General features: G+C 39.1%; 1 protein-coding gene across 11 annotated transcripts in view; it reads left to right on the forward strand.

The window, feature by feature from the left end:
• LOC115334475 (cohesin subunit SA-2-like) overlaps positions 1-18,889 on the forward strand; it is a 62,496-nt gene that overhangs the window by 15,889 nt on the left and 27,718 nt on the right. For all 11 annotated transcript variants that reach the window (XR_003921132.2, XR_005931182.1, XM_029998616.2 and 8 more), the window contains 5 exons: positions 1,618-1,769; positions 3,068-3,141; positions 3,593-3,716; positions 8,758-8,856; positions 10,928-11,007. Coding sequence is in view for 9 of the 11 variants with exons in the window: in XM_029998616.2 (XP_029854476.1) it covers positions 1,618-1,769; positions 3,068-3,141; positions 3,593-3,716; positions 8,758-8,856; positions 10,928-11,007 (529 nt within the window). In the remaining 2 variants the exon portion in view is untranslated. The remainder of the gene's footprint in view (positions 1-1,617; positions 1,770-3,067; positions 3,142-3,592; positions 3,717-8,757; positions 8,857-10,927; positions 11,008-18,889) is intronic.

The following is an 18,889-nucleotide window of genomic DNA, read 5'->3' on the forward strand; positions in this document are numbered from 1 at the left end:
AGCTGCCTTTACTGGAGCAGTTGTTTTCTTATGCATTGACAGTGCCTTCCTCCTAATGTATGTTACTGTAATATAAATTATTTGTTCCCATGTGTATCTGAATGAAATTTGGATGCTTTAGATATGATAGATCTAGACCAGTTTTTTCTTTCTGAAGAAATTTTCTTTAATGCCTGACATGACTAACTTTAGAATTATGCTGTGTTCTGAATCTTTTTTTTTTTTGCAGTAACTGATTTTTCACAGTCAGTTTTCTATTTTGTTATTTTCCTCCCTCCACTAATTAATGTGATGAAGTTGCATTAAATGCCTCACCTAAAAAAGCTTCCTTTGGAGAAGGAAGCTATTCTTGTGGTACCTGTGCTAAAAAGAACATTGCATGTTACATGTTCTTGTTTCCTGCAGCATGATGATACTAAAGCTACTACTTTTTTTTTTTTCTTTTTTCCCCCTTGTCCTGGTTTCAGCTGGGATAGAGTTAATTGTCTTCCTAGTAGCTGGTACGGTGCTATGTTTTGAGTTCAGTATGTGAAGAATGTTGATAACACACTGATGTTTTCAGTTGTTGCTAAGTAGTGTTTAGTCTAAAGTCAGGGATTTTTCAGCTTCTCATGCCCAGCCAGCGAGAAAGCTGGAGGGGCACAAGACGTTGGCACAGGACACAGCCAGGGCAGCTGACCCAAACTGGCCAACAGGGTATTCCAGACCATGGGACGTCCCATCTAGTATAGGAACTGGGGGCGGGGAATCGCCGCTCGGGGACTAGCTGGGTGCCGGTCGGCGGGTGGTGAGCAATTGCACTGCACATCATTTGTACATTCCAATCCTTTTATTATTGCTGTTGTCATTTTATTAGTGTTATCATTATCATTATTAGTTTCTTCTTTTCTGTTCTATTAAACTGTTCTTATCTCAACCCGTGGGTTTTGCTTCTTTTTCCCGATTTTCTCCCCCATCCCACTGGGTGGGGGGGCAGTGAGTGAGTGGCTGCATGGTGCTTAGTTGCTGGCTGGGGTTAAACCACGACACCCCTAAAGCCAGTAAATACCCTCTTTGCCACGCAAAGAGCACTTAAAGTATAATTTGTTCTAAAGTATACTGTATGCTTTGAAGGCTCAGAAAACTCACCTGAAATCTATGCAAACCATCTAGTGATCCTTAGAGAAATGTGAATTTTTGTCAATTCAAGTAAAATCTTAAGATTCCCAGCCTTTTATCGGCCTGCTTCACTATTGGTTGGTTTTTTTTTGGTTTTTTTTTTTTTTTTTTTTACTGAAAATCACCTGTTCTATAACTCTAGATTCTTTTAGTTTATGTAATTTTGATTTTTCTGCAAGAGAGTTGCCCAGTAAGTTACTTCTCTAACTAGAACTCTGACTAGAACTCTGTCCAAAAGTTGTGAATCACCAGTAATATCACTAAATTTTCCTTTTTTGATAATTGCCTTTAAAATAAACACTGTATTTTAAAACAAATGACTATAATCTAGTAGTGTTCTTATTTTGGGTAATAAACTGGATTTGGCTAACCATATCCTTTTTGTGGTAAAGTGGTGAATATATTTATGCTACATATCCCTGAGCTAAGCTAAATATGTTGGGTTTGTTTCCTTTTTAGCAATGAAACTTCTGACAGCAGTTGTAAGCGTACATCTGAACCTTGATGTCAACAAGCACAATGCTGAAAGATTATATGAGGTGGAGAAGAAGAGGATAAGTGGCAAGAGGACCAGTTACAGACTTGACCAGCTAGAGAGGAAAAGGAAAGAGGTTAGGCAGGTGTCTTGTACGGGAGATGCGTGAAGATGTAAAAAGAGGCATTGCTGACAGCTTGCTTTTGGGTCACTGCAGTTCTTTGAGGTTTATATGTTTATCTAATTCATGGTGCAGAGCAGGTGTGACTGGCTAGATTAAGTGGTACAAAAATGACTAAGGTAATAACTGCCCTGTGTACTGTTAACTTGTGATGTCTGTCCTACTAATTGCTTCTCTAAATTGGCATCATTAGCCCTTGATCTGTATAGAAATATGGATTTACACACACTTGTAATTGCATCAGTAGCTCTGGTGTTGTGGGAGTGCAGTTTTGCATATCTTTATACAAATTACAAGCCAAAATTTTAGTTCTTGAACTGAATTTCAATGAATGAAAAAGGACACAGGAGAGCTGTCATCTCCATGTAAGTAATGCATTGTAAAAATGGTTGTAACTTCAGGTATAACCTGTATCTTTCTTGCTGTTCAGTTTCTGTCATTTCTTCCCTGCTCAGCCAGACAGCTCCCTATCAACTCCCAGAGTCAGGCCTATAACTGTAAGAAATAATTCTGGCTTGAGGCTGGAGGTGACTTGCTGTATGAACATCAAGCATCGTTCCTTCTCTCCTGACCTTAGAATCAGTTACCTCTGTTCTTAGCTTTGGATGTCCATGGACTTCTCAGTTGTAGAAACAACCCCTTTTTTGTGGGAAGAAGTGTTTGGGTGAGACAGGGGTTTTTAGTATCATCATAAGTCTGATCTTATGGGAAAAACAGAGAAAATGTGTGTGTTGAGGGGACGGACGGACCCAAACGTGTCACCCTTGCTGATGTTGTTGATGAGAGAATGTTTTTATTAAGTGGCTTAGGTTTCCAGAAGTTCATAACTAGATTTTCAGGGCTCGGTTAAAATACATGCTCATTGTGGAATAGGTGCATTTTGAAAATTCCCTTGTCTGCCTTTCTTCCATCTCTGTTTAAGTGCATAAAAAGAGAATTTGGACCTATATGTGAAGATTGCTTAATGGTTGTTCTGTATCTTTCTGTGTATTGATAGATCAAGACTCACTATATCAAACAAGTCCCTTGTTATCCAGGTTAGCAGTTGGTATCTGATAAACCTGGTATCTGATAAACTTAGCTACAAAAAGGCCAAGTGCTAGTGTAGATACAGACCACTCATTTTATGTTGGTTCCACGTGTGAATGCCAGCAATTTACACTACAGTAGTATTGTAAGTGCACTGATGCAAATTTTTCCTGTGTAGTGAATTGTGGGACCAATATTAACATTCAGTTCCCTTTGTATTTCAGTATGAGCGTAAGCTTCTAGAGATACAGAACATGATGAATGCTATTTTCAAAGGGACGTTTCTAAACCGTTACCGGTAAGAACAAAAATAAAGCTGTGATGTGTATCTGCATTCCCAAGAAACTCTTGCTCAGATTGTCCAGATACCAGAATGAAGTTAAACATCCTAGAGGCACTGATGGTGTCAAGGAAAATGTAGCAGTTAAATTATCTTAAAGAATTTGGGCTTACAAAAGGACCTCTCTTAAGTATGTTTCTTAAGTTCTTCCTTCTGGCTATAGAGCAGTGCATTTGTGATTGAGAAGATATCCAGAATTACAAAATAATTACTGCATGAAACATTTGTAGATAAAAGTGGCTTAATTGTCAATTGAAGACTAATTCAGAACGTTAATATGAAGATACTTGTAATAGTTTGGATTATACATGCTTCTGCAATTCCAGAAAATAAAAATACTGCAAATAATATAATTAATATATCTTAGGCATTTTTAATGTATTGATACTACAATTTTATAATTTCACAGTGATGTGATCCCCGAGATCCGAGCAACTTGCATTGAAGAAATTGGCAGCTGGATTAAAACATACCCAGATGGTTTTTTAAATGATAGCTACTTAAAATACATTGGATGGATGCTGTATGATAAGGTAAAATTTTAATTTTTCTTACTGGGGGCAGTAGATGAGAATTAAAAAAAAATTTTTTTTTTTAAAGAATCCTAACATGTAAATTCTTGAGAGTAGATATTTAAGACTGTGGTAGTACAAAAAAGAATTTACTTTCTTCCCCATTTTGGGTTTTATTTTTAAAGCCATTGTAGCATGAAATAACAGAGAACATTTTTTCCAGTTCTGTATCAGTGTGTATCCCTGTGTGTGCAGTTATTTTTATATGTTACTGAATCGGGAGCTATTACTGAATTGTAAAACGGCCTATATCCTTTGAGCACATGCAGTGTCAAACGTTGACTAAAATTCTGCTTTTAGGTTTGATGACTACATTTAAAGTTTTGTTTTATTTTATATAAATGAACAAAAATATATTGCCTATAGTAAAATAGTCTTCAATATTGCATTTCTCATTTGGAATTAAATGGATACAGAAAATATTGACAGAAAGTCCAGTCATTTCCCAAAGGGTTTTCTCCTTTTCCCTATAGTAAGTTTGTTTTTATTTTTTAGTAGAGGCACATTTAGAAAAACACACCCACCCCCCGCCCCCCAAACAAAAAAAAACAACCAAAAGAAAACAGTAACTAAAAAATACGCCTTTTCTCATGCTTCTAAAATGCATGAGAGATGTTAGGGGGTTAGGAATATTTACTGTGAGTAAATTATTACTGTGAGTAAATATGAATGGCTAATTACAGAAATTGGTACGCTGTACTTCTGCAGGCCACCTTTTAAAATGTATATAGCTTCTGTATAAATTCTGAAACATCCTCAGTTTTGTCAGTTTTAGGCAATACTTGTGTTCTGTGAATAAAATTGTAGTTTACCACAAAGCCAGGAGGGGGAGTACGAAGCCTTACTTCTTCTGCGTTGTGCCATTACTGTAAAGGTAATATTTAGATTTTTAGAACAACAAATCTATCAAGAACGTCTTTTCCTGCATAAATCTTATCTGATTAGAATATCTTTTTAGTATATGTTCAGTTGGGAGAATTGTCAAAAGAAAAAGTGATTTTTGAAGATGATGTGTCTTCATTCCCAGTGCTGTACAGTGAAAATTAACAGCTGGTGTCTCTGATTAATGCACATAGCTCATCCAGTGTCATTTATTGGGAACTGGAAATGGTTGTTTTTCTAAAGCTTATTATCTGAAAGCAATGCAGATGCAAGCAGAGTGAGATAAAGTGAGAAGTCTTCCATATTCCACATTTGGCCGAGACTTGGTAGTGTGCCATTACTGGTGGTTGCAGTCCCTGGCTGTGCTTTGTGATTTGCAGCCGCTGTTAAATTGCCCAATTCCAAAATGAGAGCAGGGCATTTTTGGCAGCAACAGGGGCAGCAGTGCTTTTATATACATCTGAATGTTATTTCCCACTACTCCTCCTTAATGAGCATTTCCATCCCATCTTGTTGGGGGTGGGCAGCAAGAAACTGATATCTCCCAGAGCCAATTTTCTTTTAGAATATAACGTAGAGAAGTTTGCCAAATAATTTAGGCCCCAGAGTGGAACAACCACAAAAGTATTCTAGTGGTGGGGGAAAACCTGGCCAGGATCATCTACAGTGCTGTAAACAGAGATTAAGTTCAGTCATTTGGGAGGCTTTAAAACAGAGAGGGGAGGGGGAAGGAAGTATAAAATTAACATTTTGTCTTCAAAGTCTTTTATTTGAATATAATCATTCTTTCTTCCCTGTGAGATACCATTTTGCCATTATACCCTGATATGAAACATTATATTTTTCCATGAAAAGTTATTTCCTAGGTGCAAGAAGATGCTCTAAATGCAGTGGCAATATGCTCAAAATTGCATATGATGATCTCTCTTTGGCCCAGTGAGTTGCGGAACAGTGCTATAGATACATTTTCGAGTAGTTTATGTTCATCTGCTAGAAATAATTTAACTTTTTATTTTTGAAGAACAAGCAACAGTTGATACTAAATCTGACAACTGTGTGCAGTTGAACAATGTTATATGTAAGCGCTGTCACCTATCAGTGCGTTTGTGAAATCCAGGCACCTAACTCGCGCTCAAAGGCACTAGTGTTCTTTCAAGGGAATGTATAGCTACTAAATCAGCGTCCAGATCCAGTCAAACCACTGCTGATCTGAGCAGCAGGTGTTGAAGGGAAGTGCTGCGTAAAAAGTTCAGAGTTAAAGACCAGAAAAATCAAGACAATGAAGAATAAGGATGGCGAAAGTAGAAGGCAGAACTAGCAGACAGGAAGGCAAAGACGGAGATGCACGCTTGGGACCTCCTACTATGTTAGAGTAGCTTTGTCGGGAACTTCAGGGCAAGTTGTTGAGGTTTTCTCATTATACTATGAGAAACACCCAAAGAAATCCTGTGGAAACACAAACTTGCTGTTGAAATGAACTTCTGTGTCCTGACTGTGTGATCCTCCTGGCAAATTTCAGGAAATTGAAAGGGTTTTTAGTTTTGCCTCCCATTCAACATGGCTATAGAAACTGATCCTGTGGTTACAGCTACTTCTGAAATACTTCTTTCTTCAAATGGTCATGTTAACATAGTGGTTTTATGCTCCACAGGTCACCTCTGTGCATATGTACTGATTTTTTTTTTTTTTTTTTTTTTGGGGGGGGGGGGGGAGCAGTTTTAAAAATTGTTTTACCTTGACAGGACAGGTAAGCTGGGTTGTCTCTGCTATTCAGCAGTAACTCAGAAGTAGACCTAGTCTTCCCAATTTATTATTTGGGGAGTATTGAGGAGAGAAAAATGACACAGTGACCCCATCAAATCATCCAGGTCCCAGCCTGTATTTGTAAGGCTTATTGAATGGCTCCATCTCTGTGATAGTGGTGAGGCTGAAATCTCATAACTGAATGTGTCTAAACAGTGCTGGAGCCCATGCAGAGCTCTTTGAGGTCTCTAGAGCTGCTCACCATCTTAATGATGTTTTCTGCCAGTCTGTTTGCAGGCCAGGGTCGAAATATACTGTGATTACAGCTGAGGGACAGCATATGTTCAGAGTATCCTGAAAATGTGCTTACATAATTCCCCTTCACTCTGTCACAGCTTTGAAAGACCAAACAGGCAGGTATTTTGTCAAGGTTAGAATGGTAGTTCTGGCGAGGGGAGTAGATGGCTGGGTGTTTGTACTTGCCTACGTTACTGTCAAAAGTAGCTGAAGGTAAGTAGTAAGATGGAAGGATGTGAAGTAATTTTGAATGACTAAGAATCTATGAGGAGTGATGAATCTAGAAAAGGAGAGGTGGTTGAGAAGGAGAAAATGCAGCTGAAAACAGGAAGACAGCAGAACTAGTCATAGTAGAAGTAGTTATTTGTTCTTAGTTACTACAGTTAATTTTCTTAACACTTAGAAGAAACATACAGATAGGGTTATGACTGAGAGCTTTCGTGTGGGAACAGGATACCTTAGAAGGCAGGTGGTATAATTTAATGTATTAAACTTTATATCTGCAGACCTACGCTTGAATGCCACCTGACTAACAAATGTAAATGACATTACTAGCTGCATGCCAAGGGCTATACGACCATCCAACACATCATCACAAACTTCCCCCCCCCCCCCCCCCCTTTTTTTTCCCCCTTTTTCCCAAGCACAAATGCAGTCCCTATTCATGAGCAAAGCCTTCGTGATAAAATACTGAGGGCAGCTGAAGCCAGGATTGCAGTACCTTGGCTGAGCTGAGTTTGTGCCAGTGTGCAGTGATGAGTACCAAATTGGGGCTGTGAGTGAGTTCTGTGCTGTGGAGCCCTTGTGGCTGTAGGAAGGGGCAGGTCTGGGCAACAGTTCCTTTCTCAGACAAGGCCTTTAATTTTAAGGTACAGTATAGAATAGGGACTGCTGGTGTGTCACAGGCAGATTAGAGAGCAATACTCATTGTTACCTGTTGATCTTTCGTATTATATTTCTAGCAAAAAGTTGTCTTATGCAAAACTGTTGGTCAAAGCCTGCTACTGGGTGTCATCCATTGCTTTCCATCTAAGCAGGTGAACAGGAACTTGTAGTAATGGATAGCCTATGTGTAGGTGGTCTCCTTTCTTGGGTTTCCTTGATTATTCTTACTGCTATTGTTAGCAAGAGGAATTAAGGAAGAAATATGAAGATTCAAAGCCTACAGTTCATTTTAGTGTCTCTGCTGATATCTTTAGCATTATAAGTTTACAGAACGCAATGATTTTTCTATGTTAGATACTCAAAATGACTTTCCTAATGCCATTTGTCATAAAGCTTTGTCATTTGAAAGGTGTAGCAATATGCATGAAATAATTTAAAAGCTGGATAAGGAAAAGTCTTCTTTTTGAGGCATCTATGAAGTAGCAGTACTAATAGTATGAAATAAAACCTTGGAGAGATAAATATGTTTTGCCTAGATCAACTAATTAGGCCAAATTCAAAGCAACCCTTTTCTTAGAATGCTTAAAATATGGCGTTCTAGTGTAAAACAGAAATAGGGAGAAGGCATAACATTTAACTCTGTATGTGTAAGAACCCACAATGATAAGCCAGTGCATTTCTAAGGGGTACCTCTTCCTCTGGGAATCTTCCAGAATTTCTTGGAGTCCATGTCTGTGTTTAACAATTGTCTGAGTCAAATGTTGAAAGGAAGCAAGCAAAGTCTGATGTATGGATGAGTGCTGGTTGTATTAAGTAGGTCATACATACTTTTGTCTTTGTGTCTTTAAAAGGTGAATAGCACAGTTCTGGCACCTTTTGCATTCTGTTGCTTTTATTAACTGTAAGGTCTGTGAGAGTTTCTTTGACTCTTAGGGAACCTAACACAAATTTTGGTGTTACCTTTAAGTTTGGCTCACTGCAGGCTTCCTCTGTGTGTTTGTGTGAGAAAGATGCACGTGTGTGCACAAAGACAAAATGGTACTGATATCACTAATAAAGAAGATGAGGTAGTATTTGGGTAGTCTGCTGTAGGCACCCACAAAGAACTCTTATTTACTTAATATAAATGCCAATAGTGAATAACATCAAAGATAACATGTTTTTTACTGTTAGACAATTTCTCTTTGTCTTGTAGCAAGCTGAAGTGCGCTTGAAGTGTCTTCTGGGACTACAGGGAATTTATAGCAGAAAAGAACTTGTTTCCAGGATGGATCTCTTTACTAGCAGATTCAAGGTAAATAGATTACTGTTTGCTATTTTTTAAGTCTCGGTTGGGTGTATACACAGGGTCTGGTGTTTTGATCAGAGCTTATCTCCTCACTCTTTTGACTGACAGGAGCTTAAGAGTACTGCAGAAACAGCCTTCTTGACTGAGTGGATGAAGGAGTTTTGCAGAGATGTTTCCCTCTGTTTCTATGGAATTCTCTGTTTCACTTTAGTTCATGCACAAAATGGTGTTAGCATGCACCGTGGCTAGTTATCACCACCATTCATCCAGAATGGCCCAGATTTTTTTACAGGATCTTTGGCAGATGACAAAGAATTTCATACTCTAAAAGTCCCTTTTTTTGCTGCGCCTGATAATGGGTTAACCTTGTAGATACTGGATTGGCTGACCGTGTATCCCACTGATGTGGGAATGGCTCTATGTTGATCCACCATGTCAGTATGAATCTTGAAGAAGGATCCCTTATCTCCTTTCTGAACAAGTCAGGTGATACGCTATGATTTTGAGAACTTGTTCTGTGACTGCACTGACCCTATACACTGCCTCTATCATATTCCAACATCGTAATTCATTTAAGAAGTAAGCCCTTTACTTTTTTTTAATCCTGCCCTTGGTAATGATTTCGTCAGCTACTCTTATCCCAATGGGGCTGCACCTTTTCAGTATTTGAATAAGAAAGCTCAAGATGCTGTGATTGGTATTTCAGTCCCTTTGAATCACTACATAATCAATGCCTGCATGTGGTGGTAGTTCATGTTCTTTTTGTAAAAGGTGCAGGGTTTACCTGTATGTCAAAGCAGTTGCTAACAGTAAAAAATAACTATAGCACATCCTCAAAGAACAAGAAATAGATTAATATTGGTATCTTAAGAAAAAAAGTATTCAGACTGAAACTTGGCTGTCTAAGATTAACCCGTTTTAAACAGTTGTGTGGTAGTCGCTTACCTTTCTGTCTAAAAGAAGGTTGCTGGAGGTAACTGCAGGACAGGTATTCAAAGTCTGATGAAATAGCTCCAGTCTGTTTGTACTGCGACCTCCCTCTGTGTTGAGGTTGCTATATAAATGGATTATTGCAAACGCCATCCCCCGATCAAAAAAACCCAATACAAACACAACAAATTCCCCTCTAAACAAAAGAAATCCAAACAGCTACACACAAAATACAGACTGACCTGGAATCTGATTTCAAAGTTTAAATCATGCTTTCTCAGTGATGGGAAATGTAATCATATAACCATCAATCCATTTCCCACAAGTGGGAGTTTCGCATGCTCCTTCTGTTACCCTTAACTTTGAGTGTTCAAACTCAGGATTCGTGGAATTCCACACCTTGCAGCTGGCTTGTGAGAAAAAGGAAGATGCAAAGTAAAATGATGCTAGAGATTTAGAAATGATATGTTAAGTGAGAAAGTTGTGAGTCCCAAAACAAGCAAGTCCAAAGGTTTAATATACCTTAAAGATGTAGGCCACGCAGAGGGGTGTGAGTTCTTGGGTACATAGGACAGGAAAATTTCCACTGTTTTCTAAGGTGTTTGCATGTGTACCAAGTTACAATAGTGTGAATTCTGGAGGTCAGGAATATTGCTGCTATTCCATGAAGTACCTTTATGACTCAAGTCCTAATTGTCTTTCCAGCAAGGCGCTGGCTTCTGTAACATGTAGGTACATGCATGTTATTGTTGATGGGAGAAACTGATTATATAATGCTTGTAATTTGAGGCTTACCTTCATTTAACATACTGAAGTGCCAGTAGTAACAACATCTTAGAAACAAGTTGTCAGTCACTTTTAATTTGTAGACTGTAGTTGATTTCTTGTGAACGCATACATTACATCTATAAAAAATATCATATTACTGCATGATTAATTCAGTTAAAAAATTAACATGCTGTTAATTTTCAGGGGCTGGGGAACTACTTGGTAGTAATCGAGTTGCCTTATGTCTCTTAGGAAATAGCTGCTGAAATAAAAATAAATCTCTGCTCTACTAGTATAGATGATCTAGCTGTAGCAAAAATATATGTTTATTGAGAACAAACCATGTTACATCTTTTTATTGTCATTTTACATCCATTAGGATCGAATTGTGTCCATGCCTCTGGACAAGGACCATGAAGTAGCAGTTCAAGCCATGAAACTCTTGATGCTTATGTCACAGTAAATAATTTCTTTTTTAATTTACTGTATTGTTTTAATGGCAACAAGATCCAGATACAATCCTGATGAATCTTCCTGTAATCAGTTACATGCCGGGAGACAGTTCTCCTGGCCGGATATGAGTTACAGTTAAAGCTGCTCAAGACATGGCATTTTCTTTCTGAGGGAAATACCAATGTTAAGAAAACCCTTGTGCTGAGATTCAGTATGAAAGCTACATTTTTATATCTTTATACTTCCCTTTGAAAGGAAATTCCACATTTTTATTTTGGCTTTTCTCAAATAGAGCATCTGCCTGTCTCAGGGGAAGTCCCCACTGAAGATGGGGTCCCCACCCCATCTTCTGTCCCACGGTTGCCCACTCCTTGACCAGGAGCTCAGGGAACTCTGCCATCTTCCCTGTCTCCTCACCTGATGCAGGAAGCCTTGAGCTTTGAGGCTATAGCTAGAATTTGGACTTTGAGATTCTTGGCTCCATGGCAGAGAACCTGGGAGCTATTGAACCCACAGCAGACTGACTGACAGGAAATAAGCAAGTGTATGATACCGTGATTTTGCTGAAGTGGAAAACTAACGGAAGAGTTGTTTTCTTGAGAAATTACCTGCCAGCCAATGGAAGAGTTGTTTTCTTGGGAAATTACCTGCCAGCCAACGGAAGAGTTGTTTTCTTGGGAAATTACCTGCCAGTCATAGATTTGGTAGGATAATGGCAAGCTGGAAGTGTGGGGAAAAACTAATGTTACAGAAGTATATGAATCCTATTCTGGTGCATCCTTGAGCAGCACGTTTATTTTGGAAATGCTTTATTTGCAAAATATGTGAAGAATAAATTATCTGTCCCTCCTTTTCAATGCAAAATGAGAATAAAAAACCCACTGCATTTCGTTGTTAGTACAGTTGAGGTGCTAGGATTCAGTAAATGTCTCTTCTGTCTCAGAGTGTAAGTTGAGTTCTGCTGATGCAGATGCTTACTTCCACGTACAGCATTTGCATTGTCCAGTAGCCTTGTGGGATTTGCTTTTTCCATTTAAACCAGAAGTATTGGTCATTGCTAGATGAGGATGTAGACCTTAATGGACCAAATAATATAGTGTTGTAGGTATTTACATTAAATTTCAAGTATGTTTGTATATTGAAGTGCTGCTTTATAGTCTGGTCTTCTATCTCACTTCACACTCCATTGACTTGAGTGGCCTTTCTCTAGGTCTACTTCAACATACACATCAGAACAGCGTACGATGTTGTGAACGTAGTATGCTTTTCTGAAGGGAGCACCATTGTTTGGGCCTCACTACTAGTAGCTAGGGTTATATTGTTTCTGTGTTTACAAAGTCCATTTCTACATCCCTTGGTTCTCCATGGTGTGTAGCTATTGGAACAAAGCACAATGCTGCATCTATGTGTATAACGTGTCCCTGTGCTAGGAAGAGCAGCACACCATTGTTGAAGTACAAAGATGCTGTACACCAGTTATGGCTGCCCTTGTTCTGTATCTGAACTAACAAGTGCTATATTGGCACTGCAGCTGTTTATCATCTTTGGCTTTATTATAAGGGATCATATTCTCATTAATGCAAGCTGCGGCTATAAAAGTTTGATCAATGTTTCTTTTTCCCTGAAGCAATTTTTTCCTAATTTTTCTTAAATATGATTTCCAATGTGAATAAATGCCTTCTAAAGTTTTCTGAATGACATTTTTCCATCATAAAATGTAGTTTTCATAAGTAAAATGAATACATTTTGAAATTGTTTTTAATTAGGCTGTGTGGAGACCTAGCAAATGCATGCTTCCCTTTCTTTTTGCTCATCTGTGCGTAGCCATCCTCCTTTCTGCCCACCTCCCCCGCCCCCAGTTGCTCTGAGCCCTGCTGATTTGGCTTAATTATTGGAGTGATGAAAGTGGGAATTGGGGACTCAATAAGCAAATTCAATGACAGTTCTTCTCTTTGATAAGACTAGTACTGACCATTCTATAAAACCTGTGTGAAGAGAGTGGAGACAATATAGACAGTCACATGTACAGACTTCTTAATAAGAGACTGCATCAAGATGCTTTTCTAGCAGGGGAAAAGCTTATGCCTCAGTACCTACAATAGTGTCAGAAAGGACTCGCTGCTGACATTGCAGAAGCAAAGAAATTTCAGGGCTATTGTGTCTCAAATAGGTGTGTCTCATAGCTCAAAGCCACTGTCTGGATATTGAGCAGTAATGCTGCTTGATACATGCAGTAAAGCATGAAATGGGGTTGGGGACAGCAGCTCCCCTGCCTTTAAAGAATAATAAATGACGGCTTGTATAAATGGCAATTCTACTTGCATGCATTGATGCAATCAAATATTTTGCCACTTTTGTCATGCTGTATTGGCTTCTCTGTGGATGGCTCATTTTTGTCATCTGCAAATTTGGCAACTGAATTCTAGTTGCCCAACTTGCATTTTTAGTGAGACATGAAAGACCTTGCAGATCAAGTTTCTATTTTTTAAAGCTACTGGGAGAAACCTCTGTCGCATGAACTCCCTGTATTTGATTTGGAATAATGGATTATTTTTAACAAATAATATTATCTTAACTGGTCAGGTACTGACCTTTAGAACATGTCTCTAATCTTGGAATAAATCTTTTGTTGTTTCATGACATGTGTTGGCAAGAAGCAAGGACAGGAGTAACTTTTTCCTCCAGTTAGTCCATTGGGTGCTCTGTGACTTTCTTGGGGAAAATGTACTATACCAGTAACTCTCTTTTACTGGCTTCCATAAGACCTCATTGCCAATTAATTATTTTTGTGATTGTTTTATGGTTGCAGTGAAGCTGTGGTCCATGTATGTCAGTAACGGCTTTGAGCATGTCTTAAACATCACTGCATTCCAGTCCTGTGGAATATACATTGACTACTCTGTGTACTGCTGGCCCATAAAACTGCTATGCTGGCCTTTACAGTCTCTCTCTCTTGCTAGCTAGAGAGGCAGTGAAAACACTGATCTCTTCAATTCACTTATATGTGTTGCATTATTAAAAAAAAAATTCCAGTGCTGATTCAAAACCCTCTTGCTATGCATATACCTGGTTTTTTTCAAATCTATATTTGTATTTTCATCTTGTCTAACTCTGTGAGCTGAGAATTTTTTCTTCTTGTTTGTTGCATGTTGTCTCAATTGAATGCCAAGGTCTTTGGGCTAGTAGGTTTCTATTTTTACACAGCATGATGCGATCCCGAAACTGAAATGAGCCTATGAGGTTTAGCATAATAGAAATTATTAATGCTACTGAATTATGCATAATTGTTAGCATTAATGTTGCAAAGGATCTGAGAGGGAATAGAACTAGGAAGGAAATAAAGAGGGAGAAAACATGAGTGACAGTGAGAGACCAAGGAATCTTACTGAAAACACTGCCCTTCCGGAGGCAAATTAGTTTAGTGTGCCTACTGCCAGACAATTCTGTTCATTTTTCTGTGCTTAACTGCCTAAAAGAGTAGAGGGATTTTGGAAAAGAGCAGCAAAAGTAATTAGATAACTGTAGTAGATGAATGAGGAAAGGTTACAAGTGGTGCAGGTAGGGGCACAAATCTACAAATAGCTTGAATGTGTAAATAGCAAAGGGGAAAATGACTTTGTATTACATTAGTTAAATGTAACTAGAAATTAAACTGAGTTTTAAACACAAAACTCTCAAGTTTGAAATCTGGAAGAGCTGCCTTAGTGAGAACTGTGAGTATATTGCACTCATTGAGGACTTCACATAAATAGTTTAAAAACTATTTAATGGAGCTGATAAATACATTAATTTTCACCACAGTGCTTTTACAGTGGTCAGTAGAGTTAATCCATCTTAAAAGTCGAGAAACTGAGGCTTTTAAGTTCCCAGTGTCCTGCTTGGCACAGGAGGCCCAAGTCAAGTAGGGGTACATCACTGTTGTGCTTAAAAACCTTAGCCTCCCTTCCGATTCTCAAGTAGACTGGGAAGGGTGTTTTAGTTTGGAGAGGGAGGGGCTATACCATAGGAGAAACTTGAAAACTGGATTTGGCAAAGGATGCCATGGCAAATAATATGATACATGTTACTAGTTCTAGTGGTAGATGTAGATGTCCCATGACAAGTAATTCAGTGTCAGCAGAGGGTTGAACCCTGTGATTCTGTAGTGTTATTTCATAGCTAAACCATGGACTTTGGAGGAGAAATTGACATTTGTTAGGCAAATGCGCTGTATCTAGCAAGGTTATTCAGACAAGGCATTGTGCAGAAAAACAGCTAGGTTTATTGAAGGCTTAAATGCTATTATAAACAGTGTTTTCATGTGATTGTAAAAAATAAGCTGAAGAGAGAGACATGCTTTGCATACAAATAAGGAAATTATCCACCTTTGTCTTGTTTAGTGGCTTTTAGGAAAAATAAAGAAATGTTATTTGAAGCTGATAAAAGTAGCATATGAAGCAGTGAAGCAAATTATACTGCACAGTTCTGATTTCTTGCATCAGTAACTTGCTTGTTGCAGATTAGGTACTATCAAAAGGGGAACGGCATGGAGCTCCTCACAGCTCCTCTGAGTCCTTCAGGTCCCCCACACCCCTATTCAGGTGGAGTTACGGTAGTGCTTTGTCAAGCCTATGCCAAACAAAACAAAAGTGAAAGACCGAAATGGAGCAAAGGCAGGGGCTTTCTCCTCTGTCTTCTCTTTTCCATCCTCTCAGGTTTATGCTTTCTTGGAAGTTACCTTCAGCAATTTTCTGCCATAATACACCTCTATTCAAGAATCTTGAGATTTATTCTGAAACCTTATCTTTCCAGTCTGAAGAGGTAACAAGAAAAATAAGAATTGCATGTCGCCTAGGGTTATGTTTCTTAACCAAAACAGCATACCATACAGCATCTAATGTGCATCTTCCTGCATTCTGTCACAGCATAATCATAGAATCACAGTGTATTGCAACATCCTAATCCTATTTTAAAGTGGGTGGGAAAGGACTCTTGTTACATTGTAGTGGCAACCTTGTTATCATCTCTCTGATCACCAAAGTGTCATCTTGAAATACCTGCAATGACAGCAGGGTAGCAAGAGGGAGGTAACAGAACAGATTAGCTGATTTTTCTACTTAAAAATTTTATCTTGGACATTAGAATACTTTCAACATATATGTTTTGGTTGATAGTGCTCAGCGCACAAATAATGTTTTTACAATGTATTTGCAGATTTGGGTGTTTAACTTGAATTAATTTTCAATGCAAAATTAACAGGTGTTTTTGAGTGAGATGCTATACCTTGTATTACCAATGGCCCCAGTAACCTGTGCCAGATCTTTCCCTGCACAGCCATTAAAGACAATAAGAATAAGGTGGCAAAACTTTGAAAAGTGCATCAGGTGTATTTTTACTTTACTGTCGTGATTTTGATGGTTATCCTTGGTATAAGCAATAGCACAGACCAAGACAGGTGACTCCAGCAGCCATGTCTCTTGCATACAGTAAAATGGAAGAAAAAAAAGATATGAAATCTTTCAGCTGGTGCCATATGCAGAACAAAATGGGTCTGTGATCTCCCCCTAGAATATCCCAACTTCTTCTTCGTGACATGTTCACACTGAAGTGCAGAGAAAATGGTATGTCATGACATTGGTATGTGGAAGGCCATGCCTGTTTATTTTTAGGCACCTAAACACTGGCAGGCACTTCAGGCTTAACCTTTATCTGTTGCTTGGCATTCTGAGGGCTGTAAATTGGGAGCAGTATTATTGCTGTATTTGAAGTATTCTTTGAATGTTTGATGTTTGGCTTATGTATGTAAAATGAAAGGCACCCATTTACTGTGGTACTGGTAGCAGGTGTAGTTAAGTGCTGCTACTTCCAGAGGCAAGTAAAACCCCTAAGGACTCATCTGAGTGGGAGTTATGAGTATAAACCTCATTGTATCACAGAGAGTAGTGCTTGCGCAGCATGTGAAAAGTAGTAGTAGTAGTAGTAGTAGTAGTACATACAGGTGTTCCCTCTCATTCAAGAAAGAAAAAGATCAGGTGCTCAAGTGGTGTCACAAGTGTCGGTCAGCCTGTGCTGCGAAGAAAATGGGTTGTTTTCCCCTCCTTTGCTTCTGTGCTATTAGGGAGTGCTTCATACCTGGCTGGAGCTATTGCACCTGACCTACTCTTGTCTCGAGGAGGGAGGAAATTACACTGCTGTAGATTAATGGAACTGGGGCAAATTCCTAGCCTCTTTGAAGACAAAGTTAAAAACAAGGAGGTTGGGATTTCAGGATCACAGGACGGCTGAGCTTAGAAGGGACCTCTGGAGCTCATCTGGTCCAACCTCCCTGATCAAGCAGGGCCACTTACAACAGGTTGCCCAGGACTACATCCAGATGGCTTTTGAATATCTCCAGCAATGGAGACTCCACAACCTCTCTGGGCAGCCTGTGACAGTGCTCTGTCACCCTCACAGTAAAAACATGTTTCTTGACATTCAGAGGGAATCTCTTGTGTTTCAGTTTGTGCCCACTGCTTCTGGTCCTGTCTCTGAGCAGAGCCTGGCTCCATCTTCTTTGCACCTTCCCTTCAGGTACTTACACACATTGGTAAGTTCCCCTCTGAGCCTTCTCTTCTCCAGGCTGAACATAGTCCCAGCTCTCTCAGCCTTCCCTCACAGGAGAGATGTTCCAGTCTCTTACTAGTCTTTGTGGCCCTTTGCTGGACTCTCTCCAGGATGTCCTTGTCTCATACTGGGGAGCCCAGCACTGGACCCAGCACTCCAGGTGTGGTGTGGCCTCACCAGTGCCGTGGAGAGTGGAAGGACCACCTTCGTCAACGTGCTGGCAACACTCCTCCTAATGCAGGCCAGGATACCATTAGCTTTCTTTGCTGCAAGGGCACATTGGTGGCTCGTGTTCAACTTGGTGTCCACCAGGACCCCCAGGTCCTTTCCTAATGAAAGGAAATTTCTAAGGAAAGGCAGAATCCTTAATTTCTACCCAGAGAGATGGCAGGCATGTTGCTGAGCTCTTTGAGCTATCTGAACAATTTAGGCAAGGAGTTTTTTTTAAAGTAGACACACACAGGTGTTGCATTCACTATTTGCATGAATGTGGTAAGAAGAGAAAACCTGAAATATAAAGAATAAAAAATTCAAACGTAAAAAAAATGGGTACATTTGACTGGCATGTTCATACAGGAAATTCCATTTAAGCATAATAAAAAAGTTTTTTACCGTGGGAGTAGTCCAATACTGGAATGGGCTGCCAGAGAAGTTGTGGAGTCTCTGACTTTGTTGATATTCAAAACCTGATAGGATACAACCCTCATCAACCTGCTCTAGCTGATCTGCCTCTGAGCAGGGGGTTGGACTAGCTGATCTCCGGAGGTGCTGCCCGTCCTCAGCGGTTCTGTGATTCTGTGTTGGCCCACTCTAGATCATGGTATGTTTGTATAGAAATGTCTTCTTTTTCAAGCTGTCCACGGGTTTTTTTTTTAAATATATATAGAGAAAATGACAAGGGCAGCTTCATAGAAACTAGTGCTTTTAAGAAAACTAAATAATAGATTGACATTAAAAAGAATGAAAGAAACCTTGTCAGACTGCTAGTTTATTTCAGTAAATTCCCCATAGCCTTTTAATATAAAGACTTGCTATGTCATGTATTTTTACTCTTGTAAGTGCAATCTGTTGTCAGTCTTTGTTTTACTCTCACTTGTTAAACGTGTAGAAGTTTAATAAATTTGATACTTCATTCATGGCTTCACAGGGCACACCAACGCTTATTCATGTACTCTACTGCACCATGTTACCTCTTTCAAGTTCTTACTGTTTAACCTCAATAAAGACATTTTTACTCTATTTCCCCAGTTCTGTAGATGGCTGAATAAGAGTTGCATAAATATTTTCCTTTATGCTGATTTCACAA

This window comes from Aquila chrysaetos, chromosome 23, assembly GCF_900496995.4.
Source record: "Aquila chrysaetos chrysaetos chromosome 23, bAquChr1.4, whole genome shotgun sequence".
Taxonomy (NCBI): Eukaryota; Metazoa; Chordata; class Aves; order Accipitriformes; family Accipitridae; genus Aquila; species Aquila chrysaetos.